The 23073-nt window shown below is 46.9% G+C and overlaps 1 protein-coding gene across 9 annotated transcripts in view; it reads right to left on the bottom strand.

The window, feature by feature from the left end:
- WDFY4 (WDFY family member 4) overlaps positions 1–23073 on the bottom strand; it is a 410290-nt gene that overhangs the window by 90025 nt on the left and 297192 nt on the right. For all 9 annotated transcript variants that reach the window (XM_049854909.1, XM_049854915.1, XM_049854916.1 and 6 more), the window contains 4 exons: positions 15700–15848; positions 7074–7194; positions 4647–4732; positions 3098–3160 (listed from right to left, as the gene is read on the bottom strand). In XM_049854909.1, coding sequence (XP_049710866.1) covers positions 3098–3160; positions 4647–4732; positions 7074–7194; positions 15700–15848 — 419 coding nt within the window. The remainder of the gene's footprint in view (positions 1–3097; positions 3161–4646; positions 4733–7073; positions 7195–15699; positions 15849–23073) is intronic.

The raw sequence follows: 23073 nt of genomic DNA, 5'->3' as shown, positions 1-23073 counted from the left end.
CCATCTTTTCACCTACCCCACCTTCGTGGCCATAACTACAGTTGAGATCCTCTTCTGCTATTCTCCCCTCTGTTTGCCCCTCTCCCCACACTATCCTGAGGTCGGGGAATGAAAGTTTGCATTGTTAGGGCAAAGCACCCCCAAGACTCTGAACACAATAGAGCAGAAATGGACAAGTGCTGCTCACAGCCATGGGCACAGCCACATGGTTGCTGAGTAACTTCACATAACATTTATAAGAGGGTGATATGAGAGACAAACAGGGCCCAGTGAAGCAATCTGTGTCACAGTGGATGCTGTACTTCTCTGGGGAGAGAGAATGAGGACGTGCAGCCCACCAGACCTGTGGCTCTTAAGAGTGCTCCCTGTTTGGGGCAGTGGTGGCTGCCTGGTTTGTGGACATATCACTATTCACCCTCTTCTGATAATAGCACCTTGGTTCTCATGGGGAACTACCCTCCCCTCAATCTGTTCTATGTTGTTGGTGGGCCTGACCCCACCCCCAGAACTGGGTGGACATGCCACCCAGAACTGGCCCATGAAAGTGCTGTTATTAGTTCTGGGATGGGCACATGAAAATCAGGTCTGAGACTGTTGCTGAAACCACTGGGGTGGAGCATCCCCACTCCCCGTGTGCTAGGATCCCTAGCTGGTTAACTCTAAGCCTGGAGCTGTTGGAGGCATTGATGCTGTAGGGCTGGGAAAGCCTGCTGAGGACAAAGCCAGCCCAGGGGAAATCCTTGCTAAGAGATGGAGAATATTGCTTCCTGTAGACCTACTTGAGCCTGGAGATCCATTACATCTGCAACTAGATCTTTCCCGACATTTTCAGGTGTGTGAAGTGATGAGTCCTCTTTTCTGCTTCAGGTAGTTTAGAGAGGTTTTATCCCACTTGCACTGTAAGTGCTGAGAAGTCCAATTGTGGATATCAAGGCTTATATGGAACATAAGCAGTATGAGAACACAGGGCTGATATTCAGCTGATACGCACAATTGAAATATTCCATTCCAGTTGGTAAACTGCCATTCCCCCATCCCACCTCCAGTGACCCACTGCTGCCCAGTGGACTTCCCCACAATCTGTCAACTCAAGGGTTAATATCTGCACAGCAGGGAACCTCTGCTGCTGCTGTTCACTTTGACTGGTCTTCTCAAAGTCATCAATGACTTCCATATTACAAAGTTCAATGTTCATTTCTCAGTCCTTACCTTACTTGGCCCATCCACAGCATTTCAGCAACACAGCTGAACACTCCCTCTTTGAAACACTCTACACAGCTTCCAGGATATCTCCCACATCCACAGTTTCTCCTACCTCTCTGGCTACTCCTTCCTAATCTCTGTTGCTGGTTCTTCCCTGTCACTTTGGCTTCTAGATGTTGGCACAGCACAGGGCATGGCATATGGGACTCTTTCCCATGTGCACAGATTCTCTGAATGGTCTTATCCAGTCTCATGGCTTTGACTACTATTCCAGGCCTCTCTTAGACCTCTCCCTTGAACTCCATAATACATCTAGTTGCCTACATGACTTCTCCACCTAGAGGTCTGTCAAGCATCTTGAAACGAACATGTTCAAAACACAACTCCTGATATCCACCACATTCCCATTTCATTTTCCAATTGCTCTGAATCCTTTGGTCTGATCCTAAGTCCTCTCTCTCAAACACATATCCTACACCTGATTTGTCACCAGATTCCTTCAGACGTATCTTCAAAACAGGTCCATAACCGCCCACTACACACCTTCTTTGCAGCCATCTCCCTAGTCCAAGCCACCATCATTTTTAACCTGGGTGAATGCAGCAGACTCCTAACTGGCTCTCGGCTTCTGCCCTGGACCTACTATGACCCTTCTTGACACGGCAGAGAGATTTTTTAAAAATATAAGTCAGGTCCCATCATTTCTCTGCTCAAAACCCTCCAATGCTTTGCATTTCTTCAGAGTAAAAGCCAAAGCCGTTACCATGACCCCAAGGCTTACATGTGACTCTCTCACCTCCCTCCCACTAACTGTCTCTACCCCAACCACTCTGCCCTTGACCATGCCAACCATGATTCCCCCACAGGACCTTTGCACGTGCTGCTCCCTCAGCCAGAAACGCTCGTTCCCCAGTTATCTGCGTTGCTTTCCCCCACTTTGTCCAAGTCTTAATTAAAAAGTTATTTCTTGGTGAGGGCTTCCCTCACTGGCCCATTCAAGATTCCAATCCCCATCTTTATCTACTATATTTTTTCTTCTTCATACTTATCATTATCTAGTATACTTTATATTTTACTCATTTAAATTGTTCACTCTCTTTTGCCCTCATGAAAATGTAAACTCAATAAGATCAGAGGGCTTTTTGATTATTTTGTTTACTGCTCTGTGAAGCAGCAAGCACCACATATAATAAGCACATAATAAGATATCAATAGATAATTTTGGATGCATTGTGGTACCTATTCCATACTTATAAATATTCTGAATACCACTCCTAGAGATACTCCTCCCCTCCCCCCGCCTGCAGCCCCCTTCTTCTTCTGATATTCTCATTCCTAATATAAACAAAGCTCCTGCTGACCCTGAATTGGCTCTTCAGAGAACTGGGTGCTTGTAAAGAGGGCCCTGGATAGGTCGTAGCATTTCAAGTGTTGGGAATGGTTCCCCCTTTTACAGATTCATAAATTAGTATCTGATCAGCACACCATCACACATCGGCTTAGTTTCTGAGCATTCAGAGCCTCTGGGTATATGAAGGCAGACCTGGGGTTGCACCTGCCCCCACATGAGGGCCTGACCCCCAGCTGGGCATGGGTCAACATCCCTCTTGGCCAACTGGCTCCAACCACCACAGGCCAAGAGCTGTGTCCTGCCATTTTTGTGTGAAAAAGCCACAGAGCACATGGGACATCAAATCTGTTCTTAGAGGTTGAATTGGCAGAAGGACTTTGGAGCAGGAAGAAGGATGTATGGGGACAGGAGAAAGGAAATAAAGGGGGAGCAAACAGACGCTCTTTGCATGAATTCTCTTGAACACTATCAGGTGAATGAGGGACATCAGAGCAGGGCCAGACCAGGTCAGAAGGCTCGGCTGACGCAGCCCCGCCTCCTTACCTTAGGTTGAGGGAATCCTCTGGGACGCCTTTCCCCTTCAAGCCGGGCTGGAAAGAGCAGAAGCTAAAAAAAAAAAAAAAAAAGGTGGGGGAGAGGGATAATTCTGTGAGCAGAGCCCACTCTTCCAGCAATTGGAAACACTTGTGGAGTCTGGCAAGAGGTGGGGCTTGTTCTTGCCCTCCACACCCCATCCTGCCTCAGGTCATGGTCGCCTGGCCGGGGTACCATTGAGGCACCCTCTCAGCACGTTCAGGTATCACACACTCTGGCCTTACTAATGACAAGGGTAATAATTAAGCAATAGTTAAAAGGCGCACCTTTCTTAGGTGCCTCCTCTGTGCCAAGCCCTTAATATCAAGGTGGACAATCTCAGCTCTGCTGCACCTTCCAGCCTGTCCCTCCAGAGACGAGCGCCATTTTAACTCAGTGCTCCCAGGGTGGGGTGGGCAACACTTGCTGCCTGAGCCAGGGAGGTACAAGGCTTCTAAACTTTGAAAACGTTTAATAGACAGAAATCACAGGGGAAAATGAGTCTGAAGTTCAGCATTGCGTGTCTATTTTTTAGATTTGGGCTAAAACGGACCTTGCAGCCAATTTTCAGAAGTAATCTAACAGTACAACATTGGGAGAACCCCAGCAGGAGGCTCCCCTGCGCGAAGGGAGGTGCACCAAGATCTGGAGCTGTTTCCTACACTCCAGCACTGCCCCTTGGACCCAAGAGCTGGTCCTGGTGCCAATTATTGGCAGAAATACCATGAATGCAAGGCTGGAGACTCAGAGCACAAAATGGGGTTTCCCAGGCGAGGGGTGTCAAATCGCAGCTTAGAGCTTCCAGCCCAAAGTGGAGGATACAGAGCCCTTCCCGCTGTTAATCCAACCATCCTCTGGTCTCTTTGTGTTTAAAAACCTGCCTTCCTTTCTGTCCTTTCTAGATTTCCTACACCAAATCTCTTTGCCTATTTCTAACTTTAATAATAATAAAAGTGACCATTAGTATTAAAAAATGTACACACTAGCTTAATTTTCTTAGATTAATTAATCTATTGTTAAACTGAAATAGGAGGCTTTGCTCGTCAAGAAAAATATATGTTCAATGCAGAAGTGGGTAATTCAGTTGTTTGGAATTCTTTCCAGGAAAATATGCCATTGGAACAACTAAAATAGGCACCAGGGTTCAAAAAGAAAGGTTGAGCCAAAAAAAAAAAAATGTACTTGGAGAATCGGGAAGGTCCATTGAACATCCAGTTTATCAAATCTTTTATGTATGAGCATTTTTTTGTCTCCCTTCAATCATTATGGTCCTAAACAACACCAAGGAAAATGGAGTATGCTTCCCACGATTTAGAGAAGGAACTTCTGTACCTTTTCTCTATACTTTGTTCCATGATTCAGTAGCTCTCTGGGTCAGGAAGTTCTTCCTCAAGCTTAACCTAAATACTGCTTGCTGCAGGTTAAGGGCATTTCTCCTGAGAACAGATATTAGCAGCCTTGTTCCTCTGCTCTCGCTTCATAACCAATTTCTAAGAAAGGAAAATTTCCCAGGTCTTACCTTTTGAAGGCCTTACTCCGGTCATTGTTGTGGAAGACAAGAAACTTGGAATATCCGTTTTGGAAAACAATTTCCAGGGAGATGTCCTACAAAGAGAAACCCCTTTTATTCCTCCTGATGTTCCTTGAGGGAACTCTGCAGTGCCTAGAATGGCAATGCCTCAGGTGACAGAGCAGCTGGGGTGGGTCATTTGGGTTTCTGTGTCAGGCAGCCCTTCCTATCCATCCCACAGGAGTATAAAATCCAAGGGGGTAGACGGCTGGCCATTTCAGCAGGAAGCGGGGTGGAAGGGCCTCACTAGCTCCTGTGGCTGCGGCATTCCTCCCAGGACAAGTGAGGACTGGATAGGGGGACTGTCAGGGATTGAAATGTGGCCCCAGAAAGTTAGGTTGAAATCCTAACCCTTGTCCAGGTTACCCTGACCCTATTTGGGAATGGAGCTTTTTCTTTTGTAATGCTAATGAGTCCACACAGAGTAAGGTGTTTTCTAAACCTAATCCGTTCTGAAGGGTCTCTTATGAAAAGGGAAAACAGGAACATGGGGTTGGGGGGGCGGGGGGACGGGACACTCCATATAATAACAGAGGCAGATGAGTCTATAAGCCCAGCAACTTCAATAATTGCCAACTACTAGATTGGGTAGAAGCTGAAAGAAACAAAGAATAACCTTCCCCTGGAGGCCGTTCCCTGAATTTGGACTCCTAGCCTCTGGTGGTGCCCTGGTGGCACAGTGGTTAAACGCTCCGCTGCTAACTGAAGGGTCAGCTGTTCGAACCCATCGGCCGCTCCTCAGGAGAAAGCTGTGGCAATCAATCTGCTGCAGGAAGGTGACAGCCTTGGAAACCCTGTGGGGTGGTTCTACTCTGTCCCATATGATCGCTGTTAGTCGGAATCGACTCGATGGCACTCAGCGACGACTGTGAGGAGATAAATTTCTATTCTTTAAAGCCACCTACTGTGTATTATTCTACCATAGCACTCGGTAAGTAAGACAGGGAGAAAGTGCCCAGTGACACTTTCAGAGGCCTTCACTTCCCGGTTGGGGTTTGGTCTCCTGAGTAGGAGGGCCACCTTACCAGAAACACTAGGGGACCTAGGAGGGTGGTGCAACAACCTAACCAGACAGCCTCCTAGGCACAGGGCGTTCTGCTGAGTCTATTTTCATGAGCCATTTTAATGTGGCTTCATTGCTGCAGCAATGTGGGGTTGTTGTTAGGTGTTGCCCAGTCGATTTTGGTGCGTAGCAACCCCATGTGTGCAGAGTAGAACACAAGGGTTTTCTTGGCTATAATCTTTATGGAAGCAGATCACCAGGAACCAACCTGATGACAACAGGTTTGGTACTATATCCCCAAAAATGTGATAAGTACTACATGTAGTGGGGGAAAAGAAAAGTCATGGTCAGCTGTTTACTGAAGGGGAAGTTGAAGCTGGAGGGGGCTCAAGCATGCCAGGTGCCAGAGCCCTGCTTGGGCCCACAAGTTCGGCCCCCTAAGCCCAGATTCATTCCCACAACCCAGACCCCTCAGGGGAGGAGGCTTCCACTGTTCTCTCTGTTACACTCACTGTCCTTGCACAGAAGCCCCTAAGGTTAGGCTGAGTGAGAACCAGCTACTTCCTGGTCAAAAGTAGGGTGCAGGGAGGGAGAGGGCTGGCCAGATGCCCAGACACCAGAGCGCCTGCTGAGCCGTTGTGCACAAGGCAGCGGATGCTTCCTGAACCAGCTCTGAAGGGCCTCTCCAAGCTTACACTTCAAAGGATAATAACAATGCCTCCTGCACGAGGGTCCCTTGATGGACTAATGCACTCAGGAACCAGAAGGGGACTTACAAATGAAAGACTTGTAAGAGCAGAGACCCTGCGGACAGGGCCTACCTTTGCCCCTCCTCCTCCCCAACCAAGGAGGTCCCTGGGCACCTATTTGGGAGATAGAGACACAGCCTTGTTTCTGCCGCAGCGGGGCTGATGAAGGCAAGACGGGACCTAAGAAATGACCAGGAGCCTGCAGGTGGGTGAGAAGGGTAGGGAGAAGGGCAGGTGGCACCCAGCATCACAGGGTTGGAGCAGAGCTGGGTGGCCAGGTGGGCCGGGAATTTTCAGACCAGGACAGGCTGGGACTCCAACCTCAGTGGTCAGCTTCATGACACAGTGCAGCTGCCCTGCCCTGTATCTTTAAGTCTGCACGGCGGCTCTGTGGTGACTCAGGGGAAAACAGGGCAAAGAGGCTGGACCCTCAAGGACACAGTAAGAGAAGCCCAGCAGCCCAGGAGCGGAGTGGAGAAGGAGGGCAGCCACAGTCAGAGCTCTGGGTCAGGAAAGGTGCTAAGCTGCCATGAGGGCGGGTCCCTCCTTAGTGAGACTGGGGCCTCAGTGGCATGGGGTAGCATGCCCTGTGAACCAGCTGGCCCCTCTGTCCCATGGGCATACCTGCAGAAGGAAGCGTGTCCGGCGAATCTCCCTGATGTCCGAGTAGCTGTGGCACTGGCACGCATAATGGTCACAGGACCTGTCCTTGCTGCACATGTTGAAAATGAACGGATCGCTGATGCTGGAAAGCAACCAAGACATGGGTGTGGGCATCCAAGCATCCATTAAAGAGGATGTCTAATGGACCTCTCCCCTGCCGCCCTGCCCTCTGGTCACTGCCCATCAGGGTTCTAGCCACTCTGTTCTCAGAGAACCCCTGTCTCAGCACCTGCTGATGTCAGATTTGGCACTGGTCACAACAGACACAGACAACCACCCCACCCTCGAGGAGTAGGGTGGGATGTCAAGCCTCTCTGGGGGAGGGGACAACAGGTGACAGCACAGCTTCTATCACAGGGGTGAATGAGAGAAGGCTTCCTCAATGGTTCCAATGGTGGTGGTAGTCAGGGAAGACTTCCTGGAGGAGGTGGCATGATCATAAACCAAGGTCAGAGAACCTGGGAGGAGTCCAATCTCCTCTCCTTCCTGAGAGTAGGGTGATTTAGGCCTGGGTCCTGAGTGGCCTATCCCAGGCCAGCAGTGGGCAGTCTGAGCCACAGGATGTCTGCCCCACCCACATAACTTGGTCCCTCTGCCAGGTGGTGTTGTTTATTGTCAAAGACCTCACTCCCCTGCCCAGGGCCAAGAGGACAGAAAAAGTAACCTGAGTCAGGTGTGGCCTGTGACCATGACAAGGACTGGCACAAATCAGCCCCTTCCTCCTAAGTACAGAAGTACAGAAATGCCAGGGCAGTGGTGAAGGTGTGCAGTAAGATCTTTGATGTAATGGGGGAAGTTGAGATAACCACAAAGATCAGGAGCAAGCCAAAGACGGAAGGATCTGAAACCATAAGTGAGAAAAAGGGAGAGGAGCAGACAAAAGCAGAGAGACCACCAGAGAGGCTGTAGGGACAGTGAGAGGGACCTCGCCTGCCCAGCCCCAGGCCTAGACCACAGGAGTCTTTGTGACATGGCCCCTCCTCTACAGCGAGTGGAGCTTGTGTCCCAGGTGTTGAAAGGTGACGTCTTGGTACTAACCATGTGGCTCTTCTGTACTCTGGACCCATTTCTTACACGTTTTTGGCAACCCTGAGAGCTCTCTAGATGGTCTGGGAATACCCAGCCTGGGTCCAAGAAGCCCACTGCATTCTAAACAGATGTCTTCATCACACAGTAGAAACAAGAGTCTGAAAGCCAGAGCTCACGTTATTTGCAAGATGCAGGCTTGAGTAAGAGAAGGGTGCGGGTGTAATCTCAACATTCCAAAAGACAGGCATTGAATAGCAAGAAGCAAGCTTGGAGCATTGGCCACAGACAGCATGCAAAAGCTAAAGAGCAGAGCTCTGTGTGTGACCCCTGAGGCTATCCTGCCCCAGGAACGGAGCACGGCCTGCAGGAGGCAGGGTGGGAGTCAGAGGGGAAGACCATGATCCCAGCTTCTGATGGTGTCTAAGGGGATCTCCCTGTATCTTTCCTCCTCCAAGAGTCAAAACTGAAACAGAAACCCCAGGTATGTTTGAAGAAATTTCAGGCCAGAAGGGCTTCTCTCCTGGAACATAGTGTAGAAAGACGACAAGCGTACAAGCCCCACCACACATCATGCTGTTAGGCAGCATGGAGCCTGGGACTAGACCAGCCATGCCAAAGGCGGTGGCCAGCACAGCACGGGAGAAAGTGACAGAGACCCCAGCCCCCAAAGGGATGTGCGGCAGGGCTGGAAGACAGTGACTCCAACAAAGCTTCATGCCCAGAGTCAGCAACATTGTAGGAGACACCAGCAAGAACTGAGGATGCCCCAGCCAGCCAGGCACCGTTACCCAGGTGTCAGCATGACCCCCCCTGGGAAGAAGGGGAGAGGAGGCAAAAGGAAGAATCATAAATAGAACTAAACATTTATCCAAAAGAGAGCAGTTTATACACAGTGAGGAACTGAAATGCCTTGAATAGTAAGATGAAGTTTTTCACCATCAATGGGGGCTTGAGGAATAAAACTGAGTTCAGTGATAGCTGCATTTCTGAATGTCTGGGTTAAGAAGTGATTGTCAATTATGTGCACTGCCACAAAATTTCTGATAACAGCCCTTTTAATGAAGGGCTTCGCAAGCACCCTAGCCCTCCTGCCTGTCCGCCACAGACCCAGTGAGCCAAGAGCAGAGAGAGCTCTGCCCTAAGGTGCCAGGGAATGGGTGGTGAGATTGTGTTTCCCCTCCTCCCCACCCCAGCTCAGAGTGCAGTCCTCCTGCCCAGCCCACAGAGAATCCATAGGGCTCCATGCCACACTTCTGGGACAGGCCAAGAGATCAGCATCACTCAGACCAGGAGGACTTCTCCCATCAGTGAGTGAGTGGGGGTGGCCCAGCACTGTAGTGCTGAAAGCCTGGACTAAGCAGGATGGTCAAGGCTGCGCAGAAGGAAATGTACCTGAGGGACTCACCCCCTACACAGTGACTTCAAGGATGTGGACTCAGGCCCTTCACAGCCCTTCTTGCCCTTCCCAGAACAACCCTCTCAGGCCCCCAGCTCTGGGTTACCAAAGCCACTTCGTTGTAGGATTGAACAAATACAAAGTGTGACTTTGGTTCTGGATATCTCTGCCTGGATGCCTTAATTCAAACACGTTCCTGTTGGAGGCCCTTTTTCCAACACTAACGTGTCTTTCTGAGTCTAAAATGAACTTCCCCTGAACTACTCTGGCTCCCTATGGGATGGTGATAATTCTAGTTACTGTTCTTGGTTTAGATCAAACAACATCCCAAGTCAAGGTCCAGGAGGCAGTGACACCAGTGACTCCTTTGCGAGCCTGTGGTCCATGCTCAGCGACACAGTCAGCTGATTTCTCTCTCCAGTAGGCTGTAAGGGAGCTTTCCGGGGCAGACTTTTGCTCATGGCCCTCTGCTCTCCACATCTTCCCCTGACCTCTGTACATGTTTCCAACGAGCATGTGTTATTATTATCCCCAATGTTATAAATGAGGAACCACCACCTATCTGTTTGTCATACTGTGGTGGCTTATGTGTTGCTATGATGCTGGAAGTTATGACACTGGTATTTTCAGTACCAGAAGGATCACCCAGGATCAGCATTGTGTTCAGACTAAGACAGACTAGTAAGAAAGACCTGACAATCTACTTTCAAAAATTAGCCAATAAAAACCTTACAGACCACAACAGAACACTGTCCAACTTGTTTGCTTTGGACATGTCATCAGGAGGGATCAGTTGCTAGGGGAAGACATCATGTTTGGTAAAGTAGAGGGCCAACGATGGTGAAGGAGACCCTTGGTGAGATGAATTGACATCGTAGCTACAACAATGGACTTGAACATGTCGGTGATCATGAAGATGACTCAAGACCAGGTGATGTTTTGTTCTGCTGTTCATAAGGTCGCCATGAGTCAAAGTCAACATGGCATCATCCATCCATCCATCCATCCATCCATCCATCCATCCATCCATCCATCCATCCATCCACCCACCCATCATCTATCTACTTACCATCTATCTATCTATCTATCTATCTATCTATCTATCTATCTATCTATCTATCTATCTATCTATCTATCTATCTATCTATCTATCTATCTATCTATCTATCTATCTACCTACCTACCTACCTACCTACCTATCTATCATCTCTCTCTCTCTCTAGCCATCCTTCCCTCCCTCCCTCCACCATTCACCTTCCCATCCATCCATCCATCCATCCATCCATCCATCCATCCATCCATCCATCCATCCATCCATCCATCCATCCATCCATCCACCCACCCATCCATCTGTCCGTCCATCCATCCATATATCTATCTCTATAATTGTGGAAACTGCAACCCAGAGAGAAGTGACTTTTCCAAGGTCATATGGTTATTAAAAGGTGGAACTAGCATTCAAATCCAGGCCTTCTGACTTTAAAACCCAAGCTGTTTCAGTGACAATATCTTTTCTCCCCTGAGGCTGAGAGGCTTCCTAGCTAGGATTCTGTAACACTGATAGCATGAAGGAGAATGCTCTGGAAAATAGTAAGGTGTTTTAAGATGGAAAACTGTCATTTTTCTACTCTGTGCTCTTGCCCACCCATTAGGGATTGAGTAAACATATAGGGCAAGAATCATTAGGCAGGCCCCAATCCTCAGAAAGGCCAATTATATACAACATTATTCACTGATATAAATCCAAATTGGGGTTCTGTCTTATGCAGCATTATTCACACAACTGTCACTTTCACACAGTGTTGTTCTCTTTGCCAACACTACATCTTACATGGCTGGTGGTTCAAATCCAGCAACTGTTCTGTGGAAGGAAGAGTAGCAGTTCACTTCCATAGAGATTTATACCCTTGGAACCCCTATGGGGCAGTTCTATTCTGTCCTATAGGATTGCTATGAGTTCAAATGGACTCAACAGCAATGGATTTGGTTTTGTTTTGGTTATATATCCTTTGGTTTTAATTCAGCAACAAATCTGAATTCAGATCTCCAAGATTAATAGGTAGAAGGGGGTAGCTGATTCATGCTCTTCTTTAGGTTGAGCTGTTGCCATAGTTCATTGCATGTGTTCACAGTTCTTTTGCATGACAGCTATCATAATATACACAAATTGTCCAAGGTTGTCATAGTATAACTTTCAGTATTCTAAACTAGGGAAATCACGGTGTATTAAATTATAATTGTGATATTGGCTGACATGCTCTTTGATGTTAGAAGTAGATTTCAGAATAAAATGTACTTTGATACGCCTCACATTTGAAGTAATTTATCCAATTATTGCCAGAATTTATATCTGGAATCATTCACGTGATCATAAACTCTTTACCAGACTCAGCCCACATCTGATTCATCTCTTTGCATCTATGAAGTCTAGCACAGTGCCTGGCATAAGATAGACCTTCAATAAATATTTACTGAGTTGAATTAAACAGAGAAACAATGGCTTAAAACTGCTGACTGATTTGGAGGAAATAATCTGATTAAAAGTTGTCTCTTGAAGAGCCAGGGGAATGGTTTGAGTCCCAACAAGGGAATCAAATGCTCTACCTGTGAGCTTGACTGCCACAACCAGCCCCCTAGTCAGCCAAGAAGAGGTCCCACTATGAGCAAAATCTAACCTACTTGGAAGCTTCTTAGTTTCTCAGCAAAGTTCCAAAGTACACAGATCCAATCACCAGTGGAGTAGTTGGATCTTTCCTGAGTTTTAATTGGGATATTTTTATGGTACATCAGAGAGCTTCTTTCAAGGTCTAATGCTCAACTGTACTCAGTTTGATGGCAGTCTTTTAGAGAACCATTTCAGGGCTGACTTAGCTTTATTTTTAACAGGCTTATTTATGTATCTGCCTTAGTCTCCATGGTCAAAATAAGACGTATGCCCCATTGATCTGACATGATCTAATAGACCGTCTTTGAGAGCCAGCAGTTTCTTAGGGCATGAGACAAGGCCCAGGAAAGAAAGCACTATCTGGTTAACAAACCCTTCTTTGAGGCATGGTGACTAAAATTACCTACACAATTCCCAAGTGATACTCCAGGGTAGTCATTTATTTCTTACTATGCCCCTGTACTTGCACTCTAGAAAAGTACACTTCCAGACAGGAAGTCCCCTTTGTCATTACAAATCAAGGGAGTACAGAGTACTGGCAATCTGACAACTGGCCTTTATGGAAGTGCAGATACGGTCACTTTGGTCATGATTAGATGTACCTCATAAATGCAATGTACCTAATCAATAGGATGCTATCTAACACTAACTCAATATAAACCAGAGGTGAAGAGGGAAGCAACAGATCATGCAAGTCATCACACGGGCAAGCCACGCACACAGGTGCAGTAGAAAGCTTTCATCCTCACTCTGAAAGGCAAGTCTGCAGACACATTGTCCATACTGATGAGTATCAATAAAGCATGAGCAACAAGATGGGGTGTGCTTGCCAAGTATTAATTATGATCATCCTGCCTTGGAAAAGCACAGAAGACACACAGCAATCGGTGGATGTTCAGTATGAACAAAAGATGGAAATTAGCAGAAAGGAAAATGCCCAGCATTCTAAAACAAATCTAAATCAAAGAAGTCTGGTCTGACATCCATTTCCCCACACTCCTTCAACTCTTGCTTCCTGACGTAGGTTGGAAATGACATGACAATTGGGAGCTGAAATTCTTAGTTATTAGCAGGTAAGACTTTGGTTCTTCTCTCAAGGGTCTAAGACAGTGGTTCTCAAAGTATGGCTGGACCAGCAGCTTTAGCATCAGTAACCAACCTGCCAACCCACTGCCACCGAGTTGATTCTGACTCATAGTGACACTCTAGGACAGAGTAGAGCTGCCCCATAAGATTTCCAAGGAGCAGCAGGTGGATTCAAATTGCTGACCCTTTGGTTAGCAGCCGAGCTCACAACTACTGCACTACCAGGGCTCCCAGCCACAGCTAGGAACTTGCTAAAGTCTCAGGCCTCAACCTAGACCTACTGAATTAGAAATGAGGGTGGTGGGGCCCAAAAATATGTGTTTAAACAAGCCCTCCAGCACCCAGTGCAGTAACTCATGGAGTCACCGCCTGCCCCCCAGGCTAATTACCACAAAATTGTAGGTAAAACACCAGAAAGTTTGCAAAAATCAGCAATTATTAAAACACGAGCAGTGCATAAGATAGTTCATAAAGAAAACGTTCTGCGTCCTACTTTGGTGAGTAGCATCTGGGGTCTTAAAATCTTGCGAGTGACCATCTAAGACACCTCTACTGGTCCCGTCCTGTCTGGAGCAAAGGAGAAGGAAGAAAACCAAAGATACAAGGAAACTATTAGCCCAAAGGACGAATCCACAACATGAACCGCAGCTTCCACCAGCCTGACCCAGAAGAACGAGATGGTCCAGCTACCACTACTGACCTCTCTGAGAGGGATCACAATAAAGGGTCCTGGACAGAGAAGGAGAAAAATGTAGAAAAAATTCAAATTCACAAAAAGACCAAACTTACGGGTCTGACAGAGACTGGAGGAACCCCCAAGAGTATGCCCCCTGACACCCTGCTAACTCAGAACTGAAGCCACTTCCAAAGTCCACCTTCCAGCCAAAGATTAGACAAGTCTACAAAACAAACAATAACACACATAAGGAACATGCTTCTTAGTTCAATCAAGTATACGAGACCAAAAGGGCAACACCTGCCCAAAAGCAAAGCTAAGAAGGCTAGGAAGTAATAGGAAATCTGGAGAAAGGGACACGGGAAACTCAGGGTGGAAAAGGGACAGTGCTGACACATTTTGTGAGGACTGCAATCAATGTCACAAAACAATTTGTGTATAAATTTTTGAATGAGAAACTAATTTGCCTAAAGCACAATAAAATGAAAATAAAAAAAGCACCGGCACTAACAAAAACAACAGCACGTGCTGATAGCACGAAGATGAAACCACTTGATTTGAAGCATCATAGTAATTGGATAATAATGACAACTCTGACCTGAGCGCATTAGAAGGTTCAAAAGGTAAATTAGCATTGAATTTTAGCCTTATAGGTATATCGATACACATTATCTGGGCTTCTGGGCTTACGAAAAATGTTTTTGTTATTATAACTAACTACAGGAATATTTTATAAAAAATAATAAATTTCTGCTGAAACATTGCACAAAAATTTTATAGACAGTCATTTGGTGTCACTCCCTCTCACAGTGTCTGCACTAGTGATGTCACTGCCCTGCAGGGATTCTGACAGAAGCTAGCAGGACAGCCACTGGGCTAGGAGGCCATCTTGTCATCATTTGAACCTTGGCTAACCAGAAATGGCAAGGTCCGCCTCTGGATAAAGGCATCTTCAATCAGATGTCTTCATATGCAGTGAAAAAGTAAAAATATACAACCTGGCAACTGGACTTCTAGCAAAAGTGAAAAGATGGTCAATTTGATTTTGAATGGACGTACCTTGAAAACACAATTCACCTGATCGATAAGCTCTGACTGAACCCAAAGAGACTGAACATGCTTGATCTGAAAGATGAAACTTTGAATTTCCTGCCGATGGCCACTGGCAGTGGTGGATGTAAAAACGACTCTTCAAATTTCTACCCAAACCTCACCCATCCTTTAAGACCTGACCTTAGCCCCCTCCTCAAGTAGCCCTTCCTCACCATCGGCCACAGTCACCTCTCCAGTGAACCCTGAGGAACCCCCCTGTAACACATACCTTGCCCCATGGTGATAGTCTGCTCCAAACTCTTTCTAAAAGACCCTGTTTGCACTGCCAGTTGGACTAGCGTGCCCCAGAGTAGAGGGGCAGTGCCTGTTGTCTTAGTAAAATGAGCAATCAACACATTGTTGAATAAGTGCAGGCATCTGGATTCAATTACCTAAATGCCCTAAGGAAAGACCCCATTTCATGTCAGGAGAGGTCTGAGGAGCTGCCCAATTGTCAACCATCCCAGATTTTAGCTTTGGGGATCACAATTAGAGATGTCCAGACCTTAAGTTTCTTCTGCTTTATCTCACGGCCCATCTCAAGCTCACACCTAAGCCTAAGGCCAGGAGAGGTAAGAACCGGAGTAGCTGGGAAGGAAGTGTGGGCTCAGGGAAGAATCTTCTGAGAGAAAAGAGGACTCACTTGGACAAGCAGTGGCGGGTGCAGAAGACGTCACCCACAGGAGACAGCGTGAAATTCTCGCAGATGTAGAAGTGCTGGTGGCCAAAGAGAAGGACCCCTTCCGAGACCAAGTGCCCTTGCACGATCACCAGGGAGTACTTCAGTGACACCTAGGAGGAGAGAGCACCAGAGTCAGGCCACTTACGCAACCCATGCCCAGGAAGAAGCAGCACCTGGGCCACTCACTGCCACTTGGATGTTGTAGTAAGAATCGCAAGAGTAACAGCATGGCTTTCTAAGAGCATCACAGCTGCCACTGTGACACACAGCACCTTGTATAATTATTTAATCTACCCAACAGCACCCACCCCACCAATGTGTGTGGGGTTCAATGTTTTCTGTTGTATTAAGCAAGCTATCATTCTTCCTCTATCTTTAAGCCCCTCCACAACCACGCAAAGTGTTCCACAGTCAACAGTGAGGAAAGTTGACAAGGTACAAGGGACCCCTCAGTTTCAGAGGTAGAGGCACTTGTCCAGGGACCAGCTGGCAAGTGGCTGGACTGGGACTAGAACCCATGTCTGCCTAAACCACAGCGTAAGACAGGAACAGCTGCTTCTGCAAGCCCAAGGGTAATCTGAGGAGCGTGTGGAGGCTATATAGTGCTCTGTCCAATCCCACCCTATGGATTGACACCTGCATTCACTCAGCTGCTGGAAATGCAGGCAGTTTTCCAGAATCACCTCCACTGAAGAGAGTACCTGGCTCAAGTACTCACATCCCCTTCCCAGCTGACCAGTATGTGTCCAACAATTTGTCAATGTGGAATATGAAAGCCTGTCCTCTTGCCTCATCTCAGGACAACTCTGGAGGACCATCCAGTGCTACAGCTCCCTTTGCTGCGACTGCATTGTGGTTCCACTCTCCCAGCTACCCAGTCTTGCTTCCCTCACTCCCTCACATTGGTGGATGCTGGATAAATACCCTACATGCACATGTCTGACTCAGAACGGGCTTCCTGGGAACCTGACATTGACAACGTCTTGGCTGATGACCTTGGCCTAGAGTACTGCATGTAGCAAGGACTAAGTTGGTGCTTGCTGAAGAAATCTCTGAAGGAATGAATGTGTGAATAGATGAATTCTAGAAAATAGGAGAATGGATCAGGAAGGACCACAGGTGAAGCCAGGGCCAACATCTTCTCTGGGAAATTCTGTGCTAATCTCAGTTACACAAAAGAAAGATTTTTTTTTTTTGACTACTACTTTATGACAGCTATAAACACTTGACACATGTTAACCAATATAACCCTTACAGTTGGGTGAGGTTAAGTTTTACTACTCTAATTTAGAGATGGAGAAAAAAAAAAAAAATCAGGTCTGGGGAGGTAAGAATCTCACCAAAGATCAACCACTTCTAATAAGAGGCAGAGCCTGGAACTGGATCTAAGCTCCCTGCTCACCTTAAGCAAGGATGAGGTGAAACCTGGAAAACTAGCCCTCAACACTACTTACGCAACTCCTGAGTCAAATGGGATGAGTTAAAGCCAGTCCTAAAGCCAGAAGCAAAGATTCACCAAGGGTTTTGTTTCACGATGAGCATTACCCACTACGGTTTAGGACCAGTCAGGACCAAGCTGTTGATCCTAAGTGAGGATGAGTCAAGAGTCTCGGTTCCTGTAACCACACCTGCTACATGTAGCTGGATCTCCTGGACCTCGCCTTCCTCCACTTTTTCCAGAGGAGCTGGCCCTCACATTATCCTGGGAGCCACAGAGTGCAACATGGACTCATTTCCAATTTCATTCATTCATCCTGATAGTGAATTCGTTAATTATGAATTCAGCACCTACTGCATCCGGGTCCTGTGGGAGGCACTGCGCACAGAGTGGACAAGATAAACAAAACCTTGCCCTAATGGAGCTGAAAATCCTGTGTGGGGAGATGGGTAAGAGACACATATATCAACCAATTAATTAACTGCAAATCATGATACATGCTGAGAGAGAAAAAGCAAACCGATGTTTTGTTCTTGTATTTTTTCCTGAATTCTTCTATTGCTTTGTCTGTTTTCCTTGATTTTGGCTACATTTTCATTGGTTTTGTATGTGTTTTCCATGACTTTGATTACTTTTCCTTGGTTTTATGTGTGTTTTTCTTGACCTCTTTCCTAATCTCTTGGAGAGCTTTAAGTATTAGTCTTTTGAATTGTATATCAGGTAGTTCTGCTGTCCTTTCTTCTACCAGCATATCATCTGGTTCTTTATTTTGATCATTTGCTGGAGCCATCTTATCCAGATTTTTTATGTTCTGATATTGCCTGCTGTCTCTGAGACATTTAGGTATTATTTTATTGATTGATTGTATGCTCATTTGTTTCATCCTGCTTTTTTATTTTGTTTTGGTATATCAGAGTGAGTGTGCCAGCCATCCTCTGCCACTTGCTCATCTGTGGGCAGGATAGCTCTCACTACCTTGTCCAGGCGGGCAAGGCAGCAGCAGGCAGGGCGAACCCGCTTACCTGTACACTAGTTTGGCAAGGTGGCTGAGGGCAGACTGGGCAGGTGCTGTCTGCCTCTTGATATTGGTCCAGCAGTGTGCGAGCAGTCACAACTCTTCACCAGATAGGCAGGGGAGTAAAAGGGGGAATGGTAGAGGCTTGCCTCCCACTGATCAGCAATTGGTTGAGTGGCAGGAGGTGAGGGGCAGTGTGGGACCAATGTGGCAGAAGAGCTTGAGTGCCAGGGACGCTTTAGCTGTAGCAGCATGGTGGCGGCCAGAGGGAAGGGGAAGTGGCATATGGGGCTAGGTAGGAGGAAGAAAGAGAAAAGAAAAAAGGAGAAAAAACGGCGACATGGTAAGGGCCAACCAGTGGGGGTGGGCAGACCCAGGGTCAGGTGGGAAGGGAGGGGAGATGATGTACTGGGCTGGGTGGGAAGGAGAAGGAAAAGAAAGAAAAGAAAAACTAGCAGCATGGAAAGGGCTACAAGTGTGGACAGGGCAGACGGAGGGCACTGGTCAGCTGGTGCACTGGTGGCTCTCCACCCACAATGGTGTAGCAGGGTCTGGTGAGAAGATGGGGAGGTGGCAGGAGCAGGGGAGGGCTAGGTGAGAGGGAGAAAGAAAATAAAGAGAAAAAAATTGTGACACAGTGGGAATTGCTTGGTTGGGTGGGGCAGATCCAGGGCAGCAGCAGGCCGGTGGCTGTCTAGCCTCAGCACGGGTATGGAGTCTGGGAGAAGGAAGGGTAGGTAGTGTATGGGACTAGGTAGAGAGAGAAAGAAAAGAAAGAAAAAGAAAATTAAACTAAAAAATATAATAAAATTTAAAAACCAGCGAATGGGGGCAGGGCAGACCTGAGGGCCGGTTGGAAGGGAGGGAGGTGACATACAGGGCTAGGTGGGAGGGAGAAAGAAGAGAAAGAAAAATAAGCAAAAAAAAAAAATAGCAGCATGGCAGAAGCTGGCAAATGGTGGCGGGGCAGACCTGGGTAGCAGTGGGCTGGTGGCTCTCTAGCTGTGGTGGTATGGCATGGTTCAGCAGGAAGCGGGGAAGGTGGTATATGGGGCTAGGTGGGAGGGAAAAAGAAAAGGAAGAAAGGGGAAAAAAAAAAGATGGCATAGCGGGAGCCAGCAGGTGGGGATAAGGCAGGCCCAGGGCAGTGACCGGCCGCTGGCTCTCTAGCCAAGGCAATATGATGTGGCCCAGTGGGAAGAGGTAGAAGTGGCATACATGGCTAGGTGGGAGGGAGAAAGAAAAGGAAGAAAGGTAAGAAAAAAATGGTGCGGTCGGAGCCAGTCAGTAGGAGTAGGGCAGACCTGGTGACAGCCAGCCTGTGGCTCTTTAGCTGAGCCATCTTACATGCCATCAGGAAGGCGCAGAGGCAGCGTATGGGGCAGGAGGATGAAGGACAGGAAAGTATGTTTCTCTGGTTGCCAGGTCCTGTCTCCTGTTGGAAACTCCATGAAGTTGCCTTCCCGTACTCCCTGCCTGGGGTCCTTGCTGACTGTGTTCCAAAATGGTGACACTGTGCCGTGTTAGTTAGCAGGGAACCTCCACTCCATATCTCTTCTCATTCTCTGTTTTCCATCAGTTTCTTCTTCCATTCAGTGTTTGATCTAGATTTTTATTCCTTCATTTGATGCTTAGGATTCCAAGATTAATGTTTATATCTGATTTACTTAATTTTTGGGGTCTTTGCTGCAGACAGCATAGTGCATCTATGCATAGGGCATCTATGGTGCCGAGTTGGCTCCACACTTGCAGGCTGATAATGAGGAGGCCCGCCACCCATCTGTCAGTTTGTCATATGGTGATGGCTTGCATATTGCAATGATGCTGGAAGCTATGCCATCGGTATTTCATATATCAGCAGCTTCACCCATGGTAGACAGGTTTCTTCAGAGCTTCCAGACTAAGACAGGCTAGGAAGAAAGGCCTGGTGATCTATTTCCAAGAATTAGCCAGTGAAAACCCTATGGATCACAACAGAATATTGTCCAATATAGTGCTGGAAGATGAGTCCCCTAGTTGGAGGGCAACAATGAACTCCAGTATACCAATGATCATGAAGATCGTGCAGGACTGGGCAGCATTTTGTTTTGTTATACAAGGGGTAGCCAAGAATTGGAGCTGACTGTACAACAAACAACAACAACAATGAGAAGGCAGAGAAACATGGAGATGGCCCTATTTTACATAGGTCCTGAGACTTGAGGAATAGAAACGTGGCAGCCACAGAAAAGCTGAGAGAAGAATATTCTAGGGAAAGGGAATGCACAATGCAGAGGCTAAGAGCAGGAAGGGCATATTTGTGAAACAGAAGAGGTCAGTATTGCAGAGATGAGGCTGAAACGTAGGATTTCTCAGATTGTATGGGGTCTTACACGCCTCAGTTAGGCCACTGGGTTTTATTCTGGTTTCAACAGAAAACCACAGGGTGAGGGGTCTTGTTTTTAAAAGGTCACACTGGCTGCTGGGTGGAGAATAGATTGGAAAAGTCCAAAAGTGGAAGGAGTCCTGTGGCTATCTCGATGGCTCAGTGGAGGAATATGGTGGCTTGGAATGGGGTGACTGAGAGAGAAAAGTGAGTGTATCTGAACGAGATAGGACTGATAGAAACTTCCACTAGGCAGACCATGGAAAGATGAGAAGGGAAAAACAGGAAATGATGGTGGATAAATGCCTACCCTGTGGCATCTCCCGTTTTCCCTCCTACCCTTCCCCACCACTACCAGTTTATTGTATATTCTTACAAAGAGATTCTATGAACACGTAAGCATATCTTATACATATTCTTTTCTTTCTTTGCACAAATGGTATGTTTATATACTTCTGATCTGCATCTAGTTTTTTTTTTCCTTTAACAACCTATCTTGGAGAGCATTCCAAATCACTTCTTAGAGAGTTGCCTCATTCTTAGGAATAGTTGCAGACTATTCCCTTGCATGGACATACTGCAATGTATTTGACCAATCTATTGATCCAGGTTGCTTTGAAATGCTTTGACGTTGCAAGCAATGCTCCAATGACCATTCTTGTACGTGTCATTCTGAACACACAGGTGAGCCTGTAGGATAAATTTCTAGTAGTAAAATTACAAGCCAAAGGGTGTAGGTATGTCAAATTTTGATAGCAACACCCAGACTGCCCTCCAGCAAGGTCGCACCAGGTTACTACCCCACCAGCACTGGTAAGTGGGCCATGGCGGGCTGTTTAAACTTCACCTCTGTTGTGCCCTTTGTACAGATGAGACTCAGGGGGGCACGAAGCTTCCTCCAGTTCACAGAGTGAGATGTGGAGCCACAGCCCAGCCCTGGTCTCTGTACCTGCAAGGCCTCTCCCTCCGGTAATGCCACACCCTCCCCCCAGTATCCGCCCAAGATCCGTGGGACCTGCAGAGCCTCTCAGAGCACAATCACATGTTCTCCTGATGCTTTCCTTTGTGAAGACTTAAGCAACAACCAGAATAATCCAAACCACAAGAAAAATGTCTGCTGAGAACTGGGTTAATAGCTAAAAAATTGATTCTGTTAGGACAGAAACGGCATTTTAAAATCTGGAGAACCCAAATGAGCTATTGCCAGCTCTTCCATTTAAGAGCTGGTAATAGGTCATTTGCTCATTGTTCATTGGCTCCATCCCCAAGTTTATTCATGATTAAGAAATCTCTCATGCCATGATTCCACTGATCACTGAAAAAGGGTGGATCTTCGTTGAAGATGGGCTAGCTGACATGTTGTCACTCCTGGCCGGTGGGTGGGTAACTCAGTATGTGGTCAAACCTGGTTCTGTGCATGAAGACGAATAAGTTGTCGGGAAATCTACAAAAGCTGGACCGGAAGTTATGGGAGAACCCTCCATTCCGACATCCCAGGGCAGCACATGCCTGAACGCTCTCTTAGAAGGCCTCGGGGTCTGCACCTGTCAGGGGCTCTCTGAAGTCCTTTCTGGCATCAGTAGTCCGCAATTTAATGCCATACCCTGATTTTACAGATGGGAAGACCGAGGTCCAGAGGAGTTGATGAAGACCCAGTAACAGCTAACGTGAGCATTCTCTTACCTTCGTGTACAAGGCAGCAGGGGACCAGGCTGGGAGGGAATCTGCTATAAAAAACACTTTAGCCCTGCTCAGATATCTCACATCTCCCCTTTCTTACAACTTTTGCTTGCCTATCAATACACTTTTACTAGTATTGGCATATGGAATAAGTATCCTCGTTTTTGAAAAGAGTACAATCTGCTGAGAAAAAAAATTAAGTATCAAAATGAGGAGAGGCTATTTAAGTCACATGTATGTTGGCTACCTCTTATCTGTAAGGAACCCTGGTGGTGCAATGGTAAGTGCTTGGCTGCTAAGTGAAAGGTTGATTGTTTGAATCTAGCAGCTCCACAGACGATCTGTTCCCCTAAAAATTACAGCCTAGTAAACCTTATGGGGCAGTTCTACCCTGTCATATAGGGTCCCTATGAGTCAGAACCAACTTGATGGCATACAACAGCAACAGACCTATAGCCGTGAACTCTGGCATCTGTTTTTTTTCTTTTTTTTTCTGTGATCACTTTTAGATGGAGTCCTCGGTCACATTAGTAATCAAAAAAAATGTAATAATCAGACAAGAACAAATACCAAAATGAAGATACTGTGTGTGTTTCATTCTGTCAGCACATCCTTCCAGGTGGAGACAAGGAGCAGGGATGCCCCCTGCCTGCCCACCTGTGCCACTTCCACAAGTGGGCCTGCAAAAAGCTGAGCTCCGAGCCTTTCTCCAGATTCGGAGACCAGGTGGAAAGGGCAATAGCTTTGATCTTGTTTGGTGGCATCAGCAGAATGTTAAATGTATTGCAAGTCCGAAGATTGTTCAAAGCAGTGTGCTCACTAAGGATTTGCTCGATG

This window comes from Elephas maximus, chromosome 16 (assembly GCF_024166365.1).
Source record: "Elephas maximus indicus isolate mEleMax1 chromosome 16, mEleMax1 primary haplotype, whole genome shotgun sequence".
Taxonomy (NCBI): Eukaryota; Metazoa; Chordata; class Mammalia; order Proboscidea; family Elephantidae; genus Elephas; species Elephas maximus.
This window is presented reverse-complemented; position numbering and strand designations above follow the sequence as displayed.